The sequence below is a fragment of the Symsagittifera roscoffensis genome, chromosome 2 (assembly GCF_963678635.1).
Source record: "Symsagittifera roscoffensis chromosome 2, txSymRosc1.1, whole genome shotgun sequence".
In the NCBI taxonomy this organism is placed as follows: Eukaryota; Metazoa; Xenacoelomorpha; order Acoela; family Convolutidae; genus Symsagittifera; species Symsagittifera roscoffensis.
Window position 1 is genome coordinate 72,616,489 of NC_087063.1, and position 17,615 is coordinate 72,634,103.

The window sequence follows — 17,615 nt, forward strand, 5'->3', positions numbered from 1 at the left end:
AGTTAGATGGATCGTGATTAGTTAATATTTAATATTTTAAAGAGATAATTATCCAACTTATAACCAAAAAATAAATATAGTTTATATCTGGTTCCAAGAAGCTTGGACTCCTCACCGGACTGCTTTTCCGGAGGGTTGTCTCCGCTGTATACATGGAATCATTGATCGAGAGTAGTGATTTCATAAACTTCAAACACACGATTTGCACAAAAGATGGTAACTTGGTTACGGTGTGATGCCATTTCAGCACCCATGGTGCTATCAGGCAACAACAAAAAAAAATTCCGGTTATTGAAAAGAGGTCTCTGTTTTTTTTTCTAACCGTGATGTTATCAGGGCTGCCGGCCTTTCCGGTTTCAAATGGTTACAGCCTTCATATTTGATCCCCTTGTTCTAGCAAATACAAAGCGAGATTAGTCTTCCGAGAATCAAAAAACCGAGCAGGAAGGAAACCAACTCCGCAAAACCCATCGTTCCAAAAAATGCAACCACATTGATTGCAACGGGCAGTAACTAATTCTCTTTGTACAAACAGTTTGGGTTGCTGCTTGATGAAATTACTTCAGCAACGCTTCTGGTAGAGGATCATTCACTTTTGCCGAGTTTTTTGCAAGATATTTTTAAGAAGCAGGCGTACCCCGACTGTGTAGTCGGCTAACATGCTGATATTTTAGAAGACCTAAGAAACCAAATCTAAAATAGTTCGTTGACCAACGGACGCGTAGAGCTCACTGCTAACTCAGCGACTAATAATCGAAGAGCCACTTCCATGGTCCCACTTCGATCCTATCCCTTGAAAACTCCAATAATCCCAACCACTTGCAAGTTTCAAATTTTTCCATTTGCATCAAATAAAGAGCTTATGTTTAGGGTTTCAAAAACAATAATTACTAAAATTGGGGTGAGAGAGAAATCTTAAATTTGAAGAGGTTTATCAGATGCTTGCTTATTCTTGTTGCGTCGTCGGAATTGCCAATTGAATCAAATAACCTTTCATGCAGAGCCTGGTAACGCAAAAAAAAATTGACCACTAGGAGTGGTACAGCAGCATGGAGGAACATAGCCTCAAGCTCTGCGTAGACGTAAGCCGATGTTGATGGAAACGTATAAACCTGTGTTACTTTCGCAAGGAGTCAAGCTCAACGATCAAAGGTATTTTTGAGTAAATTGCTGCGAAATTTTTACCCGCAATTCAGTACTTACTCGGTTTATTGTGTGCAGATAGAATGTGGGCGAGGGGGAACAAATACATTTCTCGGATGAAGTGACGTTACGAAGCTAAAGTTTCGTAAAACATACCGAGGCTCTCTTTTTTGTTTCACCGAAACTCATTTTTAAACTGCTACTATCTTCCAGTCAATTTTCAAGCGTCTAAAACTGACTGTGCTATGCAGGGTAATGAACTGCTATTTTGGTCCATAAAACTACTACGCATTCTTGTTTGCCATCATGCTGTATTAATGATTCAAGAGGTGATTCATTGGCTGGAGAACGAGCATTAGCTAATTTTTGTTGTGCCGTAGCATCCTAACTCATAGTTTTCTTATTGAGTAACACAGTCAAGGTTCTATACGGCATACAACTAAAATAAGCTGATATTAACCCTGAAGATGATAAAAGTGGTCCACTCAAAACTCAAAGCAATTAGCCCATCCCACAAGTAGAACGTAGCAGTGGAATCTATCATAACCATGAAAAAATAAAACTGGGCGTATGTGATGATAAAAGTTTGATCAATACTACTTCGATATCGAAATAAGTATTTGGAACTGAAATTGTTTGTTCCTAAGTATGAATAAACTTTTCGGATAGGCCGGACAATCAAAATTTCACTCAACATTAATTTCAATTTTCCCGTAAGCGGGAACATTGAGTGTAATTCATCAATAGCACCAGTTAGTAATGCGTAAACAAACTGAGTTTGAAAAACATCAGTGTAATTGAAACCTTTAAAGGTTAAAATTAATTTTCGCACAGATTCAGATTGCAGGCATGGAGCGATTGCTCGAGAACCACAAATTGCATGTTTTAGTTTTAGATGAGAAAATTAATTTGATAATTTTGAATAGACCTTAAAAGTTTCTTACGAATGCGGAACACCACAAACGTGATATCAGTGATAAATTTTTTTCCGCTGGAAGATTTATTCTTTTCCTGAAAGGAAAAAGTAAGATCTGAATTATGCAAGAGAACTTTAATATACTAGAAAAACAGAGTTTTTCTGAGCAGAAAACTGTGGTTTTGTGACGGGTTCCTTTTCTCGAAAAGCTTGCAACCACTCATTGGATTTGAGTCAGCGCACTACCGGCGGTGGATATTTGGCACTGTTTGGCCGAAGGCTCTCGGTTCTTAATATAAAAAGGAGAAATTCCTTAAGTTCATGGATTTTGGCCTTCAGTTTAAAATGATTTCTCGTAATTGAGGGATTCCAGCAAAACCAGTGAGCATGACCTTATACAACAATCAGAATTCCTTCAGGCAGGATACAAACCACTTAATTATGTAAAACTTGATTCAAGGTGGTCTTTTTTGAGATGGTATTTGTATGATAACGATGAAATGCAAGGAGAAAACTTGCTATCACAACAGCAAAGTTAATAAAATTCTCTCTGAAATGACCATTTTAACTAGTGCAAAACGCTTTAGCTTTTTGTTTTAGATGCTTACAATGTTTTGACGTGAGACAGGTTTTTGCTCAAAAACTCCTATGGCTTATTGTACATCAGACTGAAATATGTGAAGTCAGATGCTGGCAACTTATCTTTCCCAATTACCGCTGTTTTTAGGTATGTCAGCTATCCTTCGCTCAAAAGAGCGGATTGCCAATCAACCGCGCTGCGAGAAGCTGGCCTATGTACTCATGCGCCTATGTACGTATGGTCCGGTCGGATTCAAAAAGTACGATGTATCTCAGTTTGATTTGTATTCAATCGAAAATCGCAATGAGTATCAGTGTCGGAGTAAGTAGTGAAAAATTGAAAATACAAGAGTCCCGTACATCACTGTTGACGACAAAACGTCGTAAAACCCAAAGAAACGACACTCGTTGGGCATTATAAAGAACTGTAATCAGTTTTGAAGTGAAGGCAGTCGGTTTGGATACGGGTTAAACTGGTTTTAGGTTTGGCATATTTTCAACTCGAATTTTGTGCTTTTTACTTATCTGAGCGAACATGTCAATACAACTCAAGTCTTTATCCGTTTTGGCTTCAACTATTTGAGCTTTAACCAAATTCTTATGTTCCTTGCTGACCAAAACTTTTTTCAATCTAACCTATTTTATAGCTGCGAACTTTTTATTTACAGTGAGCACATGAGTTTTTCATTTTTTTTCTCGACTTTTTCTGAACCCAATTTAGCTATCGTCAACTCCAAATTGCTTTACTCCCACTTTACTTGATACGCTAGAGAGATGAGAACTTTGAGGTGTTCCGATAGCTTTCCGTCAACGCTTTCCCGAAAAGCGATGAAACGGATGTTGCCTTTTTCCTCAGATCTTATATTTTTCCTACCCGTCTGCATTACCTCAACACGCGTTTTCGATACCAGGTCAAACCATTGTTTTAGTTTTTTTCACGAGATTATCTTATTTTACAGCTGTTTTGGCAATTTGAACAAGATCTTGTAGTTTTCAGAAAAACCACTACAGATTTTCTCATGTTTTTATATATTATCTTCGTTTTTGTTCTTTGAAAAAGTCCATGAACAAATCCATGAATAAATTTATGATCATCGAGTAACTCAATGACTCAATTACCTCAAGACCCGAAAAGCTTCCGTACCTGCCCTCATTTATTTTTCATAACGTCGAAGTTTTCGAAAATGCTTTTCAAAACAACAGAAGGATGTATCAACCTGTAATCACATCTGTGTTGTAACAACTGTGTCGCATTGTAAGCAATGCAACACAGATTCAAGAATTGAGACGACCTCATTAAGATTATGCTTCGCAGCTAAAACTCTAAAATTTTCAACTTGATGTTCTTGTAGGTTGTGGTGAGATTAATTATGTTGACGATCGCGTGTTGGTTGTTCTTCATTTTTTTGACCTCTTAGTCTTGACAACGATAGTTTTAAGGTAGTGGTCAAACGTGAGAATGATTCAAAAATTATTTGCTTTCCATCTTATTGGGCTGGTAAAACAACAAATAGTGTTTGCGCAACTGCTCCTTCTTAATCTTATATTTCGATATCAGATGTTTGACTGTGCTGATAGCAAGACTAGCTGAACTGTTTTGTGCATCAAAATATATCTTCGATTTCCATCCGTTGACTTTACGCGGTAGTTTAAGCCCTGTAGCCTTTCAAATTGACTACAAGAAGATATTTAGACAAAGAGTTATTACTCCCTTTCATACTAATTGACTTAATTATAACATCGTGCCAAATCACGAAAATTGAGTTATGAACTAAAAAAATGATCTATAGTAAGGTTGCACGGTTTTAATGGGGTTAGCAGTTTTGGGGTTTAAACTTAGACCGGGAATGGCTAAGTAAGTATCCACAATCTCAATAAATCCATTAAGGTATTCAACGGAAAAAGAAGTTATCAACAAAAACTATAAGGTTTTTAACCAAAAAAAAACGTTTGCTGCAGGTTTATAATTTTCAATTTTTTTTTGGGTAGAGTTGGTAGACGTACGTTGTATAAATTAAGTCACAATATCTTCAACCTCTCGGAAAATCCTGAGGTCGCCAGAATTTATAATCATTTATACCTATTGGGCTTACGATTTGATTGGAATTAGATTGAATTTTTCTAAAGTTTTTCGGTCGAAGTCGTTAGGGTTTTCTGAAACCCATATTTCGACCAATTTTGGGTTTTTACTATTTTTGATAGCAGGGTGTTTACCGGGTTTGTGCAAATTGCTTTCAAAATTTTGGCCCAAAACTCACGGAAAAACTGTAACAGAAAAAAAACTAATTTTTTATCAGGGTTCAAACTTTTGCTCCTTAAAGTTTCAGTGAAAAAATGAGAGACTTGCTTTTTTAGAGTTTACATCAGATGAACTGATTTTTTTTTCAAAACCTCTCTGATATGACCAAAAAACAGTCTTGTATTCAAGGACATTTTATCAAAACAACACTCGAAAAAGGGGAGTTGGGTAGTCTTACAGCGTTTTAGAGTTTTTTGGCTCTTCTCTGCGTCTGTCCCCACCCTCTGCATGCAAAAACACCCGCAGCGGTAGCCATGTGATTGCCCAAACCCCTACTGAATTAGCAGTTTCTGTGCTGGAGTCCCATCTGAGGTTGCAGTCTGTGTACAGACCTTTCCCTCTGAGGCAGTAGAAACTTCTCGCAAACTCCCACTAAGAAAAAGCCTTCTGTATGCAGAGTAAATTCCCATTTGAGATTGGCGTATAGGGTCAGATATAATCTGACGTGTTGATAAAACTCTCGACAATATTTTTGTTTTGATCAGGGGCGGATCTAGGATTTTCTCGAGGGGGGGGGGCGGATTTTCAAAAAATTTTCGAAAATTTTGACGACCTTTTTTTTTTTTAGGTCGATCAGATTGATTTTCCGAGCTCTCCCAAAATAATAAAAAGACCCTGTCTTGGCCAAATTTTCTGCGCCGCAGGCAATTTTTTGAAAAACCAGGTCAAAAAAGCCGTTTTTGGGCACTTTTTGGAAAATTTTGACAAAAAAATTGCGTTTTTTTTGGCGCGCGCTCCCCCTCAAAATAAGTATATATTGGCGCCGAAGGCGCCTTTAGAAAAATTTTAGGGTCGGTCGGCCAAAAATGGATTTCTTAAAAAGTACCAAAGGGGGGACCCTTTGGGTTGGCAGGGGGTCGAATCCCTGAGGGGGGGCGTCCGCCCCCCCCCCCCCGCCTCCCCCCCCCCCCTAAATCCGCCCCTGGTTTTGATGTAAGTTCATCTAAAAAAAGGCCTAAAAGCTGGCTTGCTAACAGGGCGCATCACCAAATTATGATGGCTCACGTTTTCTGCTATCTATGAGAAACTGAGTGTCGAAAACTGTGTTTGAGAATCATAAAAGGTAACACTTGATTGACAAGAACCTGGCAATGAAGGCCGGCCGAAGCCGTTAATGGAAAAATCTAATTAGTTAAATAATTTAAAGAGTTTTTTTGAGGTTCGAGCCGAATTACGGAACGTTTATTTTCCATCAATTTTGCATCATGTTTGATTTAGAATGAACTGACGTAGCTGGGAGTCGAACCAACGCCAAACCCGCGGGAAAAATGTTTTTAACCTGCAGTCTGAGACTGATTTTGATCCATTGCAATTATAATTCATTTTTTTGTGCGGTTACTTTCTATATTGCCTTTTTACTCTCCCAGTTTGGTCAAAAATGCTTATCATACAATTTGTAAACAAGAAAAAAAAACGCTAATCTTACACTTTCCATGCAATTTCATAAGTTAAAAAAATGTACGAAAGATCTATGACTGTTAATTTGCCATTTATGAAAACTGCATGAAAAGCATTTTTCAGTGTACCAATAATATTTTTTCTTTCTCGAACTTTTTGTTTGCATTCGTAACCAAACAAAAGGAACAAAGGTTTTGATTTTTCAAAACTTGAATTGCCTTATGTTTAACAATCTCCCATGTACAATGCATTGGTTGGTTTTCAAATGCAGGTGTTTGGTTTTCAAATTTGAAATTGTGTAATGATGCCTAGCCCAAGGTATAGAAAAATTTGCAATACAAAAGGAGCAGGCTTTTTGAGCGTGTTTGAAAAAGCTGTCAAGAGAAACGGAAGAAAAACCAATTTTTATGTTTCCAGGACTACATTATGCACAAAAAATTGTACTTTCCGAGCAAATAGTTTGTTTAGCATTGAAAATGATACAAAAAAAAGGTTTTTGAAATTATTTTCTTGGTGTCACCACAATAATAGTCATACAATTTCCATTTGTGATTTCCCAAAACTATTTTTCTTTCTTGACGGTTGTACACAGATTTATATGCCAATACAAGAAAAAATCAGTTGTAAGTTTCCATACACCATTTTTGCTAATATGTATAAGAGATAGGTGATACCATTTTTTTTAAAATTGACTTATATTTTCAGCCCATGGAGGTCAACCCGGGTCGTTTCTATTTGCTCTGAACATTGACTGTCTAAACGTGTGAGAATTTTGTTACATGAGGTCTGCCTATGATTGTTTTCGACCATGCCGCGACTAACTTTTCGACCAGCCAGACCGAGATACGGCAGTTCCAGACTTTGTCCACGACTCTAGACCCTGTTCAAATTGGACTCAGGAAAGTTCCGGCCTGTTAAAACAAAAACCATTAAAATTCAGCCCAAGATCAGTCAGAATAGCCCAATTGAAACGGCGCGGAGAATAGTTTGTTTATATCAATAAACTAAATCCACAAAAAACTAAACCCGGGACGGACGCCTGCATAATCCGTGGAGTGCGGTCAAAAAGTAGATAGCCTTTATTTCTTATCGTTCAAAAAGTAGACAAACACTATATTATCCAATCAGAATTGAGAAATGAAAGCAAAGTAAGGAAATAAAAACTTAAATTTTTTTTTGTTCCTGTTCTTATTTCTCATTGGTTCATATAATAGTCGTCTGCTTTATCATATGTCTATTTTATGGCTTGCCTACAATTTGCGAAGTAACCATAATCTGGGCACTGGTTCACTCTCATCCGAGTTCAAAAGTCACGTCCAAAACAAAAAAAAACTCTTGTCGCAAAAAAGCTTGCCTCGAGCCCCTGGAATCAAAAGAAACGAATTGAAATCTATATAAAAATTTCTTTCATCACCGTCGCTGAATACAGGCAAATAAATTTTCAGGAGAAGCGCGCTACAAAATTGGTTCGAAAAACGTGAGAGCCCAAAGAACGACAAAAGATATGCAAAACAAGCGGTTTTTCTTATCAGATTTATTTTGGGCTTCTAGTCCGAGACACAATTATTTATAAATTTTTTCCTGTGTGTTCTCGTCGTCCCACGAACTGCTCCGCAATAATACTCCTCTAGCTTCTATCTTTTGCTTTTCGTTTTCATATCTGATTCGGTTTTATTGATTACGATAATCTCCGTCTCTTTTTTGTGTTTTTGTTTGTTCATCAATTTTTTCTATTCTCGGTGACGGTGGTCTAATCGGGGTCGTGCGTTAATTAATGGGTAATATTTGAATGTCATTACTATCCTTTGTGAATCCTTTGTGAATACTGTTACTGTCTCTCAGTTAAATAATTATCCTATGATGACGTGTCTCGTCTGTTCTGGTACCGTCAAGGTCACCGTATAATAATGGCTTTGCAGGCCGAAACTAAATCATTAACCACATAAGTAACTTACTATGGCTGATGTATAAATAATTGCATAATGTAATATTATAATAATAATCCAGATGGATAACAATTATAATCCCGCGAAGTCGAGAACTAAAGGTCAAAAACTGCATTTTTTTGGATCGCGAACAAACTAAAGCAATCATTGATATAGTTGAAGCAGGAATTTATTAAAGCAGCGAAAAAGTTGCTTAAAATTTTTGCAAAATCATTGGGGCATTTGCTGATCGCAAAGTATGATCATGTGAGTTTTGTGCTAAGTGTAGCCGGAAAAAGACTGTTCAAACAAAGCACGCATTGCATAAAATCATGTTTCTGACTTAGAACGAGAGACAACCATAACTTTCAAATCCGACACACCAAGCCCATATGATGGATAATTGATTTTTAAAAAGTACTGCGAGAGCTGCAATAACTTCAAACATTTTCAACTTCAATAAACTTCCCTCAGATTTCATTAAAACTAACAAAGAAACATCAGAAGAACTTGAATTTCAGCGACGAAGCTGGCTTAAACAAGATGTTACTCATAACCTTACCAAAAACATGGTTGTGCTGGATCTTCCAAACAATTTATTGCTCGTTTCGACCATTGAATGTCGAACGTTGTTATTGGATGCGTTTCAGTTTTTTTCCACGCAGACTCGGGTACCGAAAATAACCATCACATGAAGTCAAGCCATATATAATTCAATGATATATTTATTGAATTCTACTGCATTTTGAGCTGAGCAAGCTTGCATATCACCTGATTTGCAAAAAATTCTAGATAAAAATGTTTGGAGCCTTACAAGCATTTGCATTTTTTTGGGAAGTTTTAATTTGAGCTTACATCCTAAAAACTGGTGAGTTCATTTTCTTTAAGCTTAAGGAGACACACGGGCGCACTTATTCTGAAGTAACTACTTTCGAGCCTGTTAGCCTCCGTAATCTTGGACCAGGCGAACTCACCCATCAAAAAATTGCATCATGCAAATACTGATAAAATTTCAAACAAAGTAAAAATATGATCAAACTTGAAAGAAAAGAGTTTGAAAAAATTGAGTTAAATTCATTTTATCCGGTTAAAGTATAATAGTGGTATTGAAGCTTGTTCAGCTCAAATTTGATAAAACATGAAAACATGCGTGAACAAAAAACTCAACTTATTTAAGTATGCCATCAGAGTTCGAAGAATTTTTGCTGCCTACTTCAAGATGATTATCTCAAAAACCCAAATATTTGTACAAAGAAATAGATTTTATGACAAACTTGGTAAAAAAAACGTGCTCTCGTTGGGCTTTTTCTCCACAAAATTTCAACTTCTTAACTACGAATTATGGGCAAAACATTTTTTAATCAACCGGATGATATTATTTTCTTGAGCTCAAACATAAAACAAAATGTTGCACCTGTAATCTTTTGTCTCAAAAAAGCGCTCATAGGTATAAATATCTTGTTCTCATTTTAGATTTAAATTTGTATCAAATTAAAAGGTTGATTGAGAGTGGTATAATGCTTTCCTCTTATCTCTCTTTTTTCTGAGAATTAGCCGCAAGATTTCTTGTGATGTTATTAGAAGTTGAAAACGGCAATTTATTGGCGTAAACCAATTATTTTTCCGACTTTTGAAGTCTGTGACTATTCTTAGTATTTTAATTGGAGTCCAAAGATTGTCAATGTAGTCAAGTTGGGATAATTAATGCGCAATATTTTTAGTACTATCAACGCGTAAGCGGAAACTTAACCCTTCTTGGAAATTGTTACAAATTCAATTGAGGCATGCTATTTGACATATTTGATAAATATATCACTTTCTACTTTAGATACCGTGTGAGTGATGGTTTTTACAAAAAAAATCTGACAACACAAAAATTCTGACAACACAACTTCAATTCTTCTCAAGCGAACACTATTCCATATACCATAAGAGGCAGTCGGCTTTGTCCTGATACGAACAGTCTTGTTTGTCTTAGACAGGCCTACCCTTCTGATTACTATCGCTTTCCTCTGAAGGACTAGACTACTCTCATTTGTGGCGCGAGACATAGAATGTGGGTTTTCCGAAATTTGCCAGCCAAGATCATTATCTGTAGCAACTTTAATCCGATTTTTATGCAGTTTTCAGGACCCAAAGCTTAACATCTTGGATGCTTTCGCCAAATCATGATAACTCATGAATGTTAATTGTTTCCTTTTTTTCAGTCATAAAGTCTCATAAATGTTTTTTTCCTGTTGTTTTTTTTAATTGTTGTGGAAAAAATTTTCCAGGAACCTCAAAAAAATAAATATTGTTCCGATTTTTGAAGAAAGTGAGGAATACGCATGCCTAGGAAGGTTTTTCTCATTCAGACCAATTTTAGAAAACTTGATTGCGTAAGGGTTTCAATCCGGAAATCTTCGGAATGCCAAGCGAGTATGTTTGCATAACTAGACTAAAATACCAATGATTTTGCTATTCAAACAGATTTTGATTACGCCGAACAATTTATGCGTGGCAAATTATTCGCATTCATAATCGTTTCAAATTGAAATGAAGCAAGCTAATTGGTCTTAATAGTTCCATAAACGACTCAAGTTTTAACACATTTGATATTATCAGGTTAAAGTTTGTAGTTTGTAAGAGTTCCCAAAAACTAATTGAGACCAATGAATGGGCAGTCGGGACATTCCGAGTTTGGCCCTGCTACGAGCAATTTTGTTGACTTTCCCTGTGTTCTGGTTATTTTGGAATTTTGGAATGCACTTTGAAACCACAAATGTGCAAGTTATTTGATGACATTGCATGGTGTTATGTTGACAATGTTTTCCGAGATCAATACACTTGTGGTGAACAAAAGTCAGTAATTCAGAGAATTTAATCAAGCTCATTGGAGCAGAATTGCTGTCCTATAAAACAAAAGCTCGACAGTGACAGAGAACCCTGCCCAGAAATTAACCGTCTTTCGACCACAATAAAGTGCGACAACAAGAAGCTCGCATGGTGAAGTTTTGGTGGAGAAAAAACTGCAATGTCATAAAATACTTGCCATGATGCAAAATTTTATTCTGAGTTTCTAACTGATGTTACTTAGTAGCGCAGAACCGACAATTGATCCAAATAAAGAATACAACGTTGAAACTCATTGAAAACAAATGAACGAAGCCGAAATAGGAGGAGAGACCGCATACCAGGCGCGGATCAAGGAATTTCTCGAGGGGGCGGATTTTCATAAAAAAAATTGTAAATTTTGTCGACTTTTTTTAAGTCGACCAAATTGATTTTCTGAGCTCTCCCATACCACTATAAAGACCGTAATTTGACTAAGTTTTCTGCGCCGCCGCCCCATACCCCCCGCCTAAACCCGCTACTGCCTCAAACCCATTCTGATCAAGGTCGCTCTCTTAGATTAAAAATGCATCACCTGTTTTTCGACCGCAATATTAACCGTCTTTCGACCACAATAAAGTGCGACAACAAGAAGCTCGCATGGAGAAGTTTTGACGGAGAAAAAACTGCAATGTCATAAAATACTTGCCATCATGCAAAATTTTATTCTGAGTTTCTAACTGATGTAACTTAGTAGCGCAGAACCGACAATTGATCCAAATAAAGAATACAACGTTGAAACTCATTGAAAACAAATGAACGAAGCCGAAATAGGAGGAGAGACCGCATACCAGGCGCGGATCAAGGAATTTCTCGAGGGGGCGGATTTTCATAAAAAAAATTGTAAATTTTGTCGACTTTTTTTAAGTCGACCAAATTGATTTTCTGAGCTCTCCCATACCACTATAAAGACCGTAATTTGACTAAGTTTTCTGCGCCGCCGCCCCATACCCCCCGCCTAAATCCGCTACTGCCTCAAACCCATTCTGATCAAGGTCGCTCTCTTAGATTAAAAATGCATCACCTGTTTTGTAAAAGAAGTGTTCTTTTAAAATTAAATGGAAGTTTTTTTGATATGATTAAATTCTAGCATTCTGTTTTTTTTTGCAATGACGATTTTGTCTTTTCCCTATTTTTTCTCAGCATAAAGGCAGCCAGACATTATTTGTCGTTTTTAGAGAAAAATTCCACTTATGTTTCTTGTTTGTGTGAAAGGTAGTGAGCCTATTAGGCACGCCAAAAAACATTTCAAATTTCAATCCAATTCGTGTAAAATATTCTGGCATTATAAAACACTTATAGTTCATTATTCCAGATTCTTATTGGCGGCCCTCGAGATAAACTATCTTTAAAGCAAGGTTCTTATTTTTCTCGCCTAGTTTTATCTTGATTTGTTAACTAACAACCTCCCCCCCCCACCTCCTTTTAAAAGGTGGAACGCGTTACAAGGTACGAAGTTTGTACATAATTCATCGTTGAATTAGTCCTCTATGGGGTATATATTCTCTACTGAGCGCCATAGGGGGAAAGTTATTAATCAAAAATCAAGCTTTCGGGTATAATTTTGAAACAAGAATGCTCGTATCAGGGCAAAGCCGTGAATGTTCCTACTGCCTTAAGGTCTTTTGAGCAGTAACATGAAACAAATGAAATGTAATAAAAGAAACTGAAGTTTTTTTAAATTGAGATTTTTGTGAAAATCATCCCCCACACGCCACATAAAGTACAAAGTGATAGATTTTGCTCCTAGTAACAAATCAATTATGGCAAATAAGCTTCCTTCAACCAATTTGGAACGATTTCTAAGACGGATTAAATCTCCGCTTACGCGCTAATAGCGCGAAATATATCGCGCGTTAATTGTCCAGAATTGGCCAAATTGGCAATATTTAACTTTGCGAAAAACAATCACAGGTAAAATATATTTTTAATATATCAATCAAAAATCAAGCAATATTTAAATATTTAAACATTGGCAATATTTAACTTTGCGAAAAACAATCACAGGTAAAATATATATTTTTTTAAATTGAGCTCAGGACAACAATACTTTTTGAATGCTTTAAAAAATTCCATCAAAAATGACTAGTTGAAACGTCGAATTTCGTCTGAAGAAAAAAAACCCACCCCTAGCTCAAATATTCCGTTACTTTCGTTAAGAAAGCCGGAACAATGCTTATAAAAGATCCTGAAATATGTAAAAATGTGCCCGTTTATTCAATGTTATTGTTCCGACTTTTGATACGAAAGTAACGGAATATTTGTGCTCGGGGTGGGTTTTTTTTCTTCAGACAAAATTCGACTTTTTGACGGAATTTTTTATATCATTCAAAAGGTATTGTTGTCTTGAGCTTAAATTTGAAATTTTTTTTAACCTGTGATCCTTTTTTGTAAAGTTATGGGAGTTTAAATATTGCCCCTTCGGTCAATTTGGGTTAATTAGCGTGCGATATTTTTTGCGCTCCTAACTTGTAAGCGGAGATTTAATCCGTCTTAGAAATTGTTCCAAAGTGGTTGATAGAAGCTTATTTGCCATAATTGATTTGTTACAAGGAGCAAAATCTATCCTTTTGTACTACTTTATATGGCGCGTGAGGGGTGATTTTTATTTAAAAAATTTCAAATTTTTGAAAAAAAAGTTTCATTTTGTTTTATTACATTTAATTTTTTAATGTTATTACTTCTCCATAAACCTTAAAAGGCAGTCAGAACATTCAGGGTTTCGCCCTGATACGAGCAGTCTTGTTTTTTTTCAATTAAAGCTTTCTAGTTTATATTAACTATGAAAAGAAGTTATTCTGACCGTTGAAATTGTCTCTTTCAGAAATTCATATTTGTGATCAGCAATTCCATGAATTTCTACTGTTACTTCATTGCCAGCAGAAACTTCAGATAAACCTGCCACAAATTATTTGGAATAAACAAAGCCTAATTCTGGAAAAGTTTCATAGTTGACCCTCGAAAAGTACCCTTTCGAAAGCAGCTCAAAATTTACAGTTCCTTGCTTTAAGATAAATGCTTCAGTGATATGCAATAAACAACTTTGTTTAGGTTGCATGAGTAATACCCGGTTTCAACATCCAGAAAAATTCTTATCAATCATGAAAGGTATTACAAAATTTGAAGGAACTCCCGGCTCCCAGAAGTTCCGAAGTCCAGGTAGATCGAATGTCCCAAAAATATACGAGCCAATCGGTCCAGATCTCAAAAAACCGAAAAAAAATCTAAAAAACGAGTCAATTTTGGACACTTACAGTTTTTATGCAATCGCAAAAATGAGGGAAGAATGAAAGAAAACTCATCCTCATTTTTTCTGTCTGTATTTAGAAAAACTTCTGTTCGTCTCCGCCAGCGATGTCGCACACCGCTTAAAAAGTTTAACTAGGAATAAAAATAGGGAAGACACTTCTTCACAATAGGAAAAAATAAATTTTAACGAACATTTTGAGATAGCTTACGCATAGAGTAGTTTTTGATGATGACCACCGTCTAGTCCCCAATCTTACTTTCAGCTCGATAGGTTCGTGCAACTATTTAGTACAATACTGAACCTTCTGAACTTCTGTAGTCCAAATAAAGCTCACACATATAAACACTGATAAAAAGAAACACTGATAGCAGCAAGGTTAGATTGAGATAGATTTTATTCCAATCTCTATAGCGGTCTTCAATCTCAAGACTCCAATCATTATCAACATAGCCAATACTGGCAGATTTAAATTTGATAAAGAAAAAGCTAAAAAATAATTTGAAAAGTTAATCTGAAAATTAATCAAAGGAGCGAAACAACATTTAAAAACATAGCCAACTGAAATTGGAAAAGAGTCGAAGAACACAATGAAAACAGAAAAAAAACTAAACTTTCGAAATTTTAAGAAAAAACAGATGGCTTTACAGCTCCTTAAACTTCTAGAACAAGTTACGATACATTTTTTTTTGATAAATTTAACCCAAGTTGAGAAAACTTGATCAATAACTAAATCGAAAAAAAGATTTGAGCATGAAAAGACGTTCAGACTCTTGGTGACAAATTAGCAAACTAACTTTTTCAATAGTTCAGATAAAATGCACTTAATTTGGATTTGCATGAGAACTTGCATTATCTTGTTGAAAACTATAATTTTCGGGGTACTGTTGCATAGATGGCACTTCTTTGGGGCTCAAAACTTCATTTATTCATCATTCTTTGTTCAAATTTCCTTCCTTGAAAACCTAATCTAATTCATCCAAAAAATTTCACTGATACCAAGCCATACCATAGTTCCGGTTTTTTTTAAACTATCTATTTGCCTTTTATTTCCTTTTGGTGGCGAGTTTTTGGTAAACAGTTTTTTTAACCGACCGTACCTGCTATGTAGGCAAAACTGGATTACAACGCTGTAATGGACCTAATTTTTGTCTATTCCAGCAAGAAATTTTAGTGGCAAAAATTTTTTGTTATTAAATCATCGTGTTTTATACAAGTCTACAAAACCAAAAACTACATTTTCGTAAAGCAAAACTGAAACGATCCGTTTTGATGTATCAATTTCAAAAAAATTGAACAAATAAATCCGAATTCTGCTCAAACAACGTGCAACGCAGGACCAATGCACTTTATTGGTCCTGCGTTGCACGTTGGACCAATAGACCAATGCGCATGCACGTTAGACCAATGCGCATTTGCACTTTATTTGTAAATTTTGGGGTTTTAAATAGACCACAATTGCTTAATTTTCAATATTTAAAGACATAACAACCTAAGATTTGAAAAAGAAGTACATTTAAAAATTTAGCTGCTATTGAGAGTTATAACCAATAAAATTGCATCGCATCGACTTTTAAAACTTTGAAGTTTCAAAATAAGTTCGAAATCGGATTTTTAAAATGTGGGCACTCGTAGTTGTTCTAGCATGTTTTGTTGCAGGTCGATGATTCAGGGTATCCTAACCCATTAAACGAATAAATGTGAGGTGTAGGTTGACCATAGTAAACCTTGAAATAAAGTAGATACAGAATCACTACGCATTAGATAAAGAAGATGCGCAAACCTTTGCGGTCGAAATAAAAAAAACGGAAAAGAATTTTAAAAAGGTCGCAAAAATTTTCTCGAAAATCCCTCCCCTCGAAAAAATATTAGATCTACCCCTGGCTGAATCTAGGTCGTACTATTTCTTTTCAAAGGAAGTCTTTGTGAGCATGGTAAATTTTAAACTTTGAATGTTGGTAAGTTTTTAATCAAAATGCATAAACAGCGGTCTGACAGGGAATCTGGTAAGTGTAGAGATTTTATTGTTCTGACTACGAAAAGTGCGCGTTGTTTTTATGTTTGGGTGTGTTTCATTTTTTTCATCTTTTTTTTTTCCACGCGACATCAAGTATCACAAGTCATCATCGAAAAGAATCGACCGATATATTTTTCAGTGTCGAGAAAAATCAGCTAGAGGTTTTTGATTTTTAGTCCAATTTCAAAAAAAAACAAAGTAAACGTGCCGGCTTAAGCGAAGCTGAACGTGCTCTCGAAGCAGCGCCGGCTTAAATGAAGCTAAACGTGCCCTCGAAGTGGTAGAGCTTAGTCTAGATCCTTTGAACAAACCACGAACACAAAGACGAAAAGCTGTTTTGTAAGTATTTTAAATTGAATGTCTAAGCTGGCTATACTTGTTAAGAGCATAAATGTTTTGTGATAAAAACCATTACAAAATTATTTTTCAAATTATATCACATATGACGTGCGGAGCTAAATAAAAGCAATCAAGATGCAAAAGGTAAAGCATCTAATTTTCTTTTCAATCATTTTTGCGCCTCAGAAGGACCTTGCATGCTGAAAAATTTATCCATCTGTTTTTGAATCTTTTGACCCTTGCAAAATATCTTACCAAAATGAAATAATATTTGTTGATAAGTTTTCTCGGTTTTCGTAACTTTTCTGAGATGGTAGCTGTAGCTTGCTTCAGGTTGCAAAAATTGACGTCGTCGCAGAATGAACAGACCGCTTGCGTGTATAATAGAGAAAACTGGATTTCCTCGAAAACAATTGATTTGACAATCGAAAAAAAGCTAACTCAGAATTATTTCACAAACAAAAGTAACAAAAAAGTTCTAAAAAAATTATGGTCACCTCTTCGGCATATAAGAGACAGTCGTCACATGAAGTAAGCAAGATACAAAAACAATTACAGTCATGAGACATAAAAATTGCTCTATTTAGTTTTCAAACAATTTTTCTGAGCAAATTTTATGTCACGTTACGGCCATTTTCTCTACAAAGCATTGATATTCACAGTTTAAATTTTGACATTTGATGGATGAAACTCCTTGCGACATTATTTTTTTGATATAAATCTAAAAGATTATAATCTAGATTAAAAGTTTCTTTTCAATGCGTTGTTCGGGCGTTCAAATAGATGGCGTCAGAGAGGTAAAAAGTCCCCACAAACAGAAGTAGCAGTCTGAAGTTTTTCAATTAAAAAAAATTGTTGGAAAGCTAAAAATCTTAACTAGG

At 35.8% G+C, this 17,615-nt stretch overlaps 1 protein-coding gene across 1 annotated transcript in view; it reads right to left on the reverse strand.

The window, feature by feature from the left end:
* The window catches only part of LOC134839957 (uncharacterized), a 122,360-nt gene extending 121,699 nt beyond the window's left edge, over positions 1-661 (reverse strand). The window contains exon 1 of the mRNA XM_063855586.1: positions 638-661. Within this exon, the coding sequence (XP_063711656.1) occupies positions 638-661 (24 nt within the window). The remainder of the gene's footprint in view (positions 1-637) is intronic.
* Between the last annotated feature and the right edge of the window lie 16,954 nt (positions 662-17,615).